The sequence below is a fragment of the Xyrauchen texanus genome, chromosome 28 (assembly GCF_025860055.1).
Source record: "Xyrauchen texanus isolate HMW12.3.18 chromosome 28, RBS_HiC_50CHRs, whole genome shotgun sequence".
Taxonomy (NCBI): Eukaryota; Metazoa; Chordata; class Actinopteri; order Cypriniformes; family Catostomidae; genus Xyrauchen; species Xyrauchen texanus.
The window spans coordinates 1340576-1352556 of NC_068303.1; the positions used below are offsets into that span (position 1 = coordinate 1340576).

The following is an 11981-nucleotide window of genomic DNA, read 5'->3' on the forward strand; positions in this document are numbered from 1 at the left end:
AAACTTGTTTTGCATTTACCTGCATTGAAAATGAGCAAAATGGACTTGAACATGGTCAAATTTGGTAAACAGAGTCAAGAGGTGAAATAATTAGCAAATTAGCACAAATATTTAGTCAACGTGAAACAACATTCACAACCCATTTTACTTTAGTAATCTGACATATTTCCGATCGAAACAGATTATTCAACAAGAATTAAAATGTAGGCCATTACTTGAATTTATTGATTGATTTTATCCATGAGGAATTGATTGGATGGTGTAAAGTGTGTCTATATGACAAGTGGTTGAAAAATAAGAGGGCTTGAAGATGTCAGCCAAAAATAAAGTCGTTTCAGAAGCAAATAATTATTACTTTTGATGAAAGATTACGAATCATTTTTTTGGGGTAACATGCACTGATGAATTCTGCACAAGAAAACCAGGAAAAAGTATCAAGAATGATCTCACAGTGAAATCGGCAACAGTAGGTAGACTTTTCTTTAGCGGAAATCGATCTGTGCTTACCAAAATGTGAAACACTGCCCCCAGTGGCCAAAGCAGTAAGTGTTGTTGGGCATATTTGTTCCATTTTCAGGGAGACTTATGTCTCTGCAGAACAAAAATGGGCTTTTCCCAATCAGTGTGCATTTTCAAACCATTGAGATTCCCTTCTTTCATTGGATAGTTTAGAAATGCCCATCCTGGTTTGAAAATGCCCACAGAGGGGCGCCAAAACTGAGTGGTAAAGAGAGTTGTGTTTGGTAATACCATGAAGAGTAAAGCATGAAACTGAAACCTCCAACCCAAACCTAACCATCAGTGGAGTAAAAATGCTACCTCCGAATTGGGCTCGATTACATCCTAGTTTCAACGCAGGATCCGAACCTGGGTTCCAAGCGCTTGTTGTAAGTCGAAATAATAGCGGTTATAAAACTTTAATACATCACAATCCTATATATCTCCCGGAGCAACCTGGTGTTAAGTGCCTTGCTCAAGGACACAATCGTGGTGGCGTAGTGGGCTAAAGCACATAACTGATAATCAGAAGGTTGCTGGTTGTGTCCTTGAGTAAGGCACTTAACTCCAGGTTGCTCCGGGGAGATTGTCCCTTTAATAATTGCACTGTAAGTCACTTTGGATAAAAGCGTCTGCCAAATGCATAAATGTAAATGTAAATCTCACAGGCTTTTTTTTTCACACTTCATTACATCTGTGGCACGGCTTAATAGAAGCTTGTGTAAATAAGACAAAGCATCTATATGGGGCTAATGAGGAAAAGGCAATTTTAATGTCTTGCAAAAGCTTTAAAACCATTCCAATACTTGAATATGTTCAATATGAAGCAAAACTTCAAAGGCTACACCTTTAAAATGGTCAGTCACGTTCAAGCAAATATAAAATAGTTCATCTGCATATCAAAAATAGCCCAGTAGTTCAGCATACTATTTAACAGAATGTCAAAAACAGATCAAAAGTAAACATTCCATGTATTTTGTCAGCAGGTATGTATATATACACACACACACACACATACTGTATATATTTCAGAAGAAAGTTGCATGCTTTTTACAGATATGAAAATTATGCATACAAAAAAAAGGCTTTAAAATGGCACAAAAATGCTATAATCTCAAAAGAAGTGACAACTAGGGCTGAGCGATATAGCTTTAAAATGAATACAGCCTTTGACGATATTTGATATAGATCTCCATATGTATGCATTTGCTCTAAAAATGGTTTAAAAATAAAAAACCAACCATTTAGCTAAAAATAATTAAAAGCTGAAGTGTGTGACTTTTTCGATGTTAAAATACTTTCTCCAATCCCAACTTAATATGCAGTGACATCTCTAACTATAAGACATTCATAGGTTCATTATTTGTAAACACCGTGTCTCTGTGGAGCTACAAAAATTCCTGTTCTGACCAGCCCTTGCAGTCCGACACAACAGTATTGCCTCCACCAATGACATGAACTGGTAGTGGGAATATCCCACTAGTCGTTTTCGGAAAGTGGTATGAAAACAATTTTTATTTTTGCAATTCCGTCTAGGGTGCTAGAAATGTTGGGAAATAACACAATCTTATGGAAAGTTGATGGCCCAATCAAAATAATTTCGAATCATTGCAATATTTACAATGTTGTTTACTTTCATATCAACAGCAAAATCATCGCAAATATATTCCGATCATCCAATATATTGCCCAGCCCTAGAGACAACGATGACAATACTTCAGATAATACTTAAATGATGCTCATAACCACCGAATCCAATCGTCACATACTTTTTTTTATCATTTGGAATATTTCAATAAAACAGGCAATATGATGAAATAGTCCATAAAGAATTCTCAAAGGCTTTCATTAGAGGATGCAAAAACAACGAAAAAGCGAGAATAAACGGTCACTGTAATCGAAGATAGCTCTTGCAGAGTTCATGGTCCCTGATGTCGCCCCAACCTCCATTTTTGACATGGGGGGCCACACCTTTGGCCCCCAATGCAGGCAGTCTATTTGTGATAAGCAACTGTTTTGGGAACAGCTGATTCCTGCTGATCTGAAGAATGTTTTCGATCTTTGTCTTCTGGCTAGTCGGCATGCAAGCTGACTTTTTGTGGTGCATACCACAATCGCCGGCGTGGAAAATGCGAGGTGCCTCGCAGACCATGACCTTCAGGAACGTGGGCAAACAAGTCACGGTAAGGTGCTGCAAAGACCAGTCCCAGTTGTAGTCGTCGTAGGTGCAGAAGGCATCGGTGCATCGGAGGAGCTTCTGGTACGCATTTCGGCTTAGCGCCATGCCCATGTTGTGCTCAGTGGACTTCCATGCTTTCACCTCAACTTTGTTGGTTTTGCTGGAATAGCTGATGTGCCCGTAGCTTCCCAAAGACAGGATATCACAATCGGGACACTGCTCTTTCTTTAGCGACGCCATCAGCTTGAGAAGCTGATAAAAATCGGGGGCGAGGTAGTGGTCCTCTTCAATGAGCAACACGAGCCCTTGGTGGTCTTTCAACACCCGGACTCTATCCCAAACAAAGTGCAGCTTCCACCACCAGTGGTGTTTGGTCTGAGAGAACTTGGCTTCTCGATAGTGGCCGAAGGAGTCTGGGTACTCTGCGTTTATGCAGCCTAACGTTAAGGCATCTTTCTTGGATATGTCTCGGGGACAGTCTCTTGGATCATTCCCTGGGAACTCTTGAGGATAGAGCTGGATACTAAACGGGAAGAAGATTTGAAGGACAAGACAGAAGTCAATGGAGGTGACTATCTGGTTGATCTCTGGGGACCAGAAGTCATGGCTGAATATCAGCAAAACATTCTCAATGCCCTCTGCCTTTCTCAAACTATCCACCAAGAGTCGCAGGTATTCTGGACGGTTGTGCACCTGAACAACTACGACGAGGTCATCCTTCTGTCGCACTGACCGAAACTTGTCCTCGTTTCTCAAGGTCTGGTCAAAGTTGAGTTGAAACACAATCCCTCTGTACACCTGAGTAGTGTTTTCCACTTCAGGTTTGGCAGCTGGTTGTTTTTCTGGAAGCGTCTCGTTGACTGGTTTCCGAGTTACCGGTATCGTGACCTGTACCTGACTACTTCCGCTAATCCTTTTAACGGTCTCCGCCTCTTTAGGAACCACAGCAGTGCTTGCCTTCTTCATCTTACCACTATTCCAGACGGCAAATCCACCGATTATGACCACTAACGTCAGTATTACCACCTTTCGTTTGTAAATTCGGAATCTCATGATAGGCAGTCACCCTGTGGGACGGTCGGTGAGTTAATTCTGGAGACGAGGACGGCAGGTTTGCAATCCAGAAATGGTCTGCTCCAGCAGATTTGGTATAAAATCTTTTCATAGAAAACACAGCTTCTAATCCTTGGTCCACAACTTTCGGAATGTAATAGGATGTCAGTTTTGCTGAGGATAAATCCCATAAGGCATTTTGCTTAGAGGCAGAGGAGACGCCTTTTACAACCTGAGGGAAAAAATAAAAGGGTAATTTTAACAAGTATGGTGGGTAATTTTTGGTAAAACATTTAGAAATCAAGACATTTACATAATGGTAAATGGTCTGCACTTATATAGCGCATAGTGACTTATTCACACACACATTCACACACCAATGGAGGCAAAGCTGCATGTAAGGTGCTAGCCTGCCATTGGGAGCAAGTTGGGGTTCAGTGTCTTGCCCAAGGACACTTCGGCATGTGGAGTCATGTGGGCCGGGATTCGAACATCAACCCTGTGATTGGTGGCCAACCCGCTCTACCACCTGAGCCAAATATCTAAAATGTACTTTTTTTAAATTGCACATTTAAATTATAACCCAACTACCAAGATGACCACAAAAAGTGATAAACAGAACCAAAAGCAAAACAAAAAATATAAAAGCAGCAAGGAGCAAGATGGGGTCATCTATGAGGACACTAAACAAGACTGCGCTAAAATAATACATATTTCGACATAGACTGAAGCTTTATGTTCCTCTTTCAACTTTGTTTCTTGAAGTAAAATATTTATAACAAAAATATAAAATCAGATATTAGGGGAATCAAAAGGATGAAAAACAATGGGAGAAATGTTATTACAATTTGACTGACAGCCAGTTATGCAAATCCACCCAATATTTATAAGTAATCCAACATGTACTTTACAACAAAATGAATGTTGATTAACAACACTGGAAATGGATTTAGTCAACATGAAAGGCAACCCATTTAACATCCTTAATCTGACGTATTCCAAGTGAAACTTGAATATTCAACAAGGCAGGAGTCGATTTTATCAATCCAAAAATGAATGCCATTTGATGAAAGATTGAGGACAAACCTTATTTTTATTTGGAATAAGTTGTTCAGAATAAGACTTACTTAAAGTAAATAATGTCCATTTTGCATTTGGATTTCATGTTGACTTGGAGGAATCATAAAACTGCAAAAAGAAAATACATTTTTATTCGCTTTAAAACAAGGCTTATTTGCTGAAAAGGCAAGTCCTCTCAATCTATTGTTAGATCAACACTTTTTATGGATGACCTAACTCAAACTGTACATGGCACATATGATATTTCACACCTACAACAAATTCTATAGTCTATAATGTATTGAATGGAAACTGACTGCTTGTAACGATGTAGATGTAATTCTACACGGCAAATCCATTGATTTCAATGGGGTTAGTGTGTCACAAGGACGTGAAGAAAAATGGCAAAAGTCATGCTCTGGCATGCAATCAAAACATTTTTACATTTTGCTGCAAATAACTCTGACATGGGTATCCGTTGACCAATGAAAAACTGTGTAAACACAAAGAAACACAAGGATAACAGTGTTAAGGCCAAAGTATAGTTCGGTTGTCCGAGTTGATGATCGCTCCGCACACAGTATGCTCATATTTCGTCATCAGCCTAGTCCTCTTGGCTTAACCGCACAATGCCCAGATTTTCAAGAAGGATATAGCTGCAGGCATTGCTCCAAAAAGGGGCAGGAGCTCCAAACCACCATTAAAGATACAGGGAGCCCCTTACTTAACCCTTTCCCCAACTTAAACGTGAATGGAAGTGATGCCCCATTTTGGAGTTGGCACAACCCCCTTCTTGAGTAACCCACCCTCTTTTGGAGATTCCATCCCCATTTGGAGGTCTCTGGCCTGCAGCTATACCTACTGGACATTTTGTCGACCCACGGATGCGGTGCTCCTTTGTGCATCCATTGACTGTAGAAAAAGAGTATCACAAAGCAGTTGTACAAGTATATTTTGAAAGGCAACGCAGAAAAACGAAGTCGAACGAATATATTATATATATATATATATTATATATAATATATAATATATTAAAAGCCTTTAATATATAACAAATGTGGCACAGGCTTAATAGCCAAAAACTCATGGGGGTGCAGATCTAATAACTAATCTCTGTGGATTTAATCTGACTTCAAGAGCCACTAATTAGAATCGTATCATGATCTAATACAGACAATCTAAATAAAAGACTCAGATTGCAAACATTAAATTATATAATATTTGTTAACATGTGTATCACATGTACTCCAAACAAAAATGTATGTGCATCTGAAAAGCGAAATTTCATGTCAATTTCTTGTATTTAAAAACAGCAACAGAATTAAATTAATGGACGGTTTGGGTCATTTTTAATAGTTTTTTTAGATTATTTTAAACTTGACATGTCAACACTCACTGCACAAGATGCGGGGAAAAACAGAGACGTGACAACCCAATTAAGGTGTTTAAATCAAGGCGATTGAACAATAAATTGGATTAATAGGCTGCAGGCGAACTATATATAACTTTGACATTTTTATAGGAGAAAACAAACAATTACATGCAATAATGAAATTACAAACATTTACAAGCAATTTCCTTTAATTATTTTGATTGTTTCTAATATTTGAGGCTGCATTTCCCTACTTATTAAAAAATCTGGTAATTTATTTATTATTTTATCCCCTTTTCTCCCAATGTTGGAACGCCCAATTCCCACTACTTAGTAGGTCCTCGTGGTGGTGTAGTGACTTGCCTCAATCCTGTTCACGGAGGACAAATCTCAGTCACCTCCGCTTCTGAGACGTCAATCGGCGCATCTGATCACGTGACTCGTTGTGCATGACACCGCGGAGACTCACAGCATGTGGAGACTCATGCTACTCCCCACGATCCACACACAACTCACCACACGCCCCATTGAGAGAACCACTAATCACCACCACGAGGAGGTTACCCCATGTGACTCTACCCTCCCTAGCAACCAGGCCAATTTGGTTGCTTAGGAGACCTGTTTGTAGTCACTCAGCACACCCTGGATTCAAACTCGTGACACCAGGTGTGATAGCCAGCGTCAATACTCACTGAGATACCCAGGCCTCCAAAAATCTGGTAATTAATTACTGATGGGTGTAGCTTAGCATAAAAGTTGCAACTCTTTTTAACATAACAGTCCTCTGCTTAAATTAATGCATGAAGATAATGGTAAACATTCACGAAGACTAATAAGAAACAAATACACATTGCACCTACATATAATATATATATATATACCATAACGGCAGAGAATCTATAGGACAGACCTCACTTTTTATTTCGATAGATATCAGTGGCTGCCTTGCTCTAACAAATTAGTGCACTAATATTAATATGACCAAAACAGGGCAATGCATTTCAGAAAATATGACATTTATATAGATTACATACATGGACATGGTACAGTTGATGTCAGAAGTTTACATACAGTTAGGTTGTTAAGTCATTAAAACATGTTATAAACATATAAGATTTAAGGTCATTTAGGACATCTACTTTGTGCAAGACACGAGTAATTTTTCCAACAATTGTTTACAGACCAATTGTTTCACTTTTAATTGACTATATCACAATTCCAGTGGGTCAGAAGTTACATACACTAAGTTAAATGTGCCTTTAAGCAGCTTGGAAATTTCCATAAAATTAGGTGAAGCCTTTAGACAATTAACTTCTGATAGGAGGTGTACTGAACTGAAGGTGTACCTGTGGATGTATTTTAAGGCCTACCTTCAGACTCAGTGCCTCTTTGCTTGACATCATGGGGAAATCAAAAGAAATCAGCCAAGACCTCAGAAAATAAATGTGTGGACTTGCACAAGTCTGGTTCATCCTTGGGAGCAATTTCCAAACCCCTGAAGGTGCCACGTTCATCTGTACAAACAATAGTACACAAGAATAACCACCATGTGACCACACAGATATCATCCCGCTCAGGAAGGAGACGCATTCTGTCTCCTAGAGATGAACGTAGTTTGTGTGAAAAGTCCAAATCAATCCCAGAACAACAGCAAAGGAGCTTGTGAAGATGCTGGAGGAAACAGGTGGACAAGTATCTAGATCCACAGCAAAACCAGTCCTATATGGACATCACCTGAAAGGCTCAGCAAGGATGAAGCCGCTGCTCCAAAACCACCATAAACAAGCCAGACTACAGTTTGCAAGAGCACATGGGGACAAAGATCTGACTTTTGGAGAAATGTCCTCTGGTCTGATGAAACAAATGTTGAACTGTTTGGCCCATAATGACCATCGTTATGTTTGGAGGAATAAGGGGTTTGGCTTGCAAGTCGAAGAACGCATCCCAACCGTGAAGGATGGGGGTGCAGCATCATGTTGTGGGGGTGTTTGCTGCAGGAGGGACTGGTGCACTTCACTAAATAGATGACATCATGAGGAAGAAAAATGATGTGGATATATTGAAGCAACATCTCAAGACATCAGACAGGAAGTTAAAGCTCGGTCGCAACTGGGTCTTCCAAATGGACAATGACCCCAAGCACACCTCCAAAGTTGTGGCAAAATGGCTTAAGAACAACAAAGTCAAGGTATTGGAGTGGCCATCACAAAGCCCTGACCTCAATCTGATAGTCAAGTTTCAGGCAGAACTGAAAAAGCATGTGTGGGCAAGGAGGCCTACAAACCTGACTCTGGTTCTGTCCGGAGGAATGGGACAAAATTCCAGCAACTACCCAAAACATTTGACCCAAGTTAAACCATTTAAAGGCAATGCTACCAAATACTAACAGTGTATGTAAACGTCTGACCCACTGGGAATGTAATGAAAGATATAAAAGCTGAAATAAATTATTCTCTCGACTATTATTCCGACATTTCACATTCTTAAAATAAAATAGTGATCCTAACTGACATAAGATGGGAATGTTTTCTGATTAAATGTCAGGAATTGTGAAAAACTGAGTTTAAATGTATTTGGCTGAGGTGTAAACGTCTGAATTCATCTGTACATATATAAATATATATATACAGTGTATATATGTCACTAATCCACCTTGAGATGATACAATTCACACATTTTATATTACATGTGCACAAGAATAATGCAAGTTTGGGCCTCTATAAAAGTGAAAAAGAGCTTGATTATACAAATAAGCATTGAATAAAGTTTCAAAATAAGGAAGTATACTGAAAGCTCGCGCAAATGCATGTATGCATTGCAGCTGCATGCATGTGCTAAAGCAAGCAGCTGCACGAGCTACAAAACAGCAGCCAAAATAAACATGCCAGTGTCATCATTACCATCAGTATTTACTTTACATTGTTCATTTCAAGTGACAGATGGTATATTTCCCGCTTCATGCATGTTGATGTGTGTATTATGGTGATCCAGATGCACTGTCACTGGTTAGCTCGATGGCTACCGATTCTAAAAGCTGAATATTTTAGAGGTGCCGCATTTGGATCCATAACACGGCTCGAAAATATAAATATAAAGGGAATTAAACACTTACAAATGTAGGCATGCACGGCGGCTGTCATATCCAGATAAAAAAACATCGTAGTTCAATTGTGTGATATGTTGTTGGGCTCCCACAACATTATCAAACCTCTCGGGGGGTTTGGCTGACAGGACACGAATGATGTCACATTTTCCACACATTTCACATCTTCAAGCTTATAATTCAGGAGAAAAAAAAAGAATTCCCGCAAAACATACAATAAAGCTCACATTAGATATATTCAGCGCACATAAATATATCGATCATTTTTGGGCATAAACGAAAAATTAAATTCTGACACCATTTATTCACCCCCATGTCGCTTCTACGGAGCCCTTTAGAGGACAGAGCGAGAATTTTATTCTGAAATAGTTTTGTGTTCCCTCATAATAAGTTTTGCTTTCTCTAGCAATAAGTTTTAATTTCTCTCGCAATAAGTTTTGCGTTCCCTCACAATACGTTTTGCGTACCTTCACAATAACTTTTGTGTTCCCTCGCATTAAGTTTTGCGTTCCCTCGTAATAAGTTTTGCATTCCCTCATAATAAGTTTTGTGTTCCATCGTAATAAGTTTTGCATTAAATCATCATTTTTACATTCCTTCACAATAAGTTTTGCGTTCCCTCGCATTAAGTTTTGTGTTCCTTCACAATAAGTTTTGCGTTCCCTCGCAATAAGTTTTGCTTTCTCTAGCAATAAGTTTTAATTTCTCTCACAATAAGTTTTGCGTTCCATCATAATACGTTTTGCGTTCCATCATAATAAGTTTTGCGTTCCATCATAATAAGTTTTGTGTTCCATCGTAATAAGTTTTGCGTTCCATCATAATAAGTTTTGCGTTCCATCATAATAAGTTTTGCGTTCCCTCATAATATGTTTTGCGTTCCCTCGCAATAAGTTTTGCGTTCCCTCATAATACGTTTTGCGTTCCCTCATAATACGGTTTGCGTTCCCTCGCAATAAGTTTTGCGTTCCCTCACAATACGTTTTGCGTTCCCTCGCAATAAGTTTTGCGTTCCCTCATAATACGTTTTGCGTTCCCTCGCAATAAGTTTTGCGTTCCTTCACAATACGTTTTGCGTGCACCCTCGCAATAACTTTTGTGTTCCCTCGCATTAAGTTTTGCGTTCCCTCGTAATACGTTTTGCGTTCCCTCACAATAAGTTTTGCATTCCCTCACAATAAGTTTTGCGTTCCCTCACAATAAGTTTTGCGTTCCATCATAATAAGTTTTGCATTCCCTCACAATAAGTTTTGCGTTCCCTCACAATAATTTTGCATTCCCTCACAATAAGTTTTGCATTCCTTCACAATAAGTTTTGCATTCCTTCACAATAAGTTTTGCGTTCCATCACAATAAGTTTTGCGTTCCCTCGCATTAAGTTTTGCGTTCCATCACAATAAGTTTTGCGTTCCCTCGCATTAAGTTTTGCGTTCCCTCGTAATACGTTTTGCATTCCCTCATAATAAGTTTTGTGTTCCATCGTAATAAGTTTTGCATTAAATCATCATTTTTACATTCCTTCACAATAAGTTTTGCGTTCCCTCGCATTAAGTTTTGTGTTCCTTCAGAATAAGTTTTGCGTTCCCTCGCAATAAGTTTTGCTTTCTCTAGCAATAAGTTTTAATTTCTCTCACAATAAGTTTTGCGTTCCATCATAATACGTTTTGCGTTCCATCATAATAAGTTTTGCGTTCCATCATAATAAGTTTTGCGTTCCATCATAATAAGTTTTGCGTTCCATCATAATAAGTTTTGCGTTCCCTCATAATATGTTTTGCGTTCCCTCGCAATAAGTTTTGCGTTCCCTCATAATACGTTTTGCGTTCCCTCATAATACGGTTTGCGTTCCCTCGCAATAAGTTTTGCGTTCCCTCACAATACGTTTTGCGTTCCCTCGCAATAAGTTTTGCGTTCCCTCATAATACGTTTTGCGTTCCCTCGCAATAAGTTTTGCGTTCCTTCACAATACGTTTTGCGTGCACCCTCGCAATAACTTTTGTGTTCCCTCGCATTAAGTTTTGCGTTCCCTCGTAATACGTTTTGCGTTCCCTCACAATAAGTTTTGCATTCCCTCACAATAAGTTTTGCGTTCCCTCACAATAAGTTTTGCGTTCCATCATAATAAGTTTTGCGTTCCATCATAATAAGTTTTGCATTCCCTCACAATAAGTTTTGCGTTCCCTCACAATAATTTTGCATTCCCTCACAATAAGTTTTGCATTCCTTCACAATAAGTTTTGCATTCCTTCACAATAAGTTTTGCGTTCCATCACAATAAGTTTTGCGTTCCATCGGAATAAGTTTTGCGTTCCTTCACAATAAGTTTTGCGTTCCTTCACAATAAGTTTTGCGTTCCATCGTAATAAGTTTTGCGTTCCTTCACAATAAGTTTTGCGTTCCTTCACAATAAGTTTTGCGTTCCATCATAAGTTTTGCTTTCCCTCACAATAAGTTTTGCGTTCCTTCACAATAAGTTTTGCGTTCCTTCACAATAAGTTTTGCGTTCCATCATAAGTTTTGCTTTCCTTCACAATAAGTTTTGCGTTCCTTCACAATAAGTTTTGCGTTCCATCATAAGTTTTGCTTTCCCTCACAATAAGTTTTGCGTTCCTTCACAATAAGTTTTGCGTTCCATCATAATAAGTTTTGCGTTCCATCATAATAAGTTTTGCATTCCATCATAATAAGTTTTGCGTTCCAACATAATACGTTTTGCG

At 38.9% G+C, this 11981-nt stretch overlaps 1 protein-coding gene across 2 annotated transcripts; it reads right to left on the reverse strand.

Annotated features, from left to right (window-relative positions):
- Positions 1-1250: 1250 nt before the first annotated feature.
- LOC127621877 (alpha-1,6-mannosyl-glycoprotein 2-beta-N-acetylglucosaminyltransferase-like) lies at positions 1251-9581 on the reverse strand. 2 transcript variants are annotated; one of them, XM_052095664.1, is made up of 3 exons: positions 9274-9581; positions 4858-4918; positions 1251-3962 (listed from the first exon to the last, which is right to left on the reverse strand). In XM_052095664.1, the coding sequence occupies exon 3, from the start codon at positions 3728-3730 to the stop codon at positions 2387-2389; it is 1344 nt and encodes a 447-aa protein (XP_051951624.1). In that variant the 5' UTR covers positions 3731-3962; positions 4858-4918; positions 9274-9581; the 3' UTR covers positions 1251-2386. The 2 variants fall into 2 exon arrangements, with proteins under 2 accessions (XP_051951624.1, XP_051951622.1); XM_052095662.1 differs by lacking the exon at positions 4858-4918.
- Between the last annotated feature and the right edge of the window lie 2400 nt (positions 9582-11981).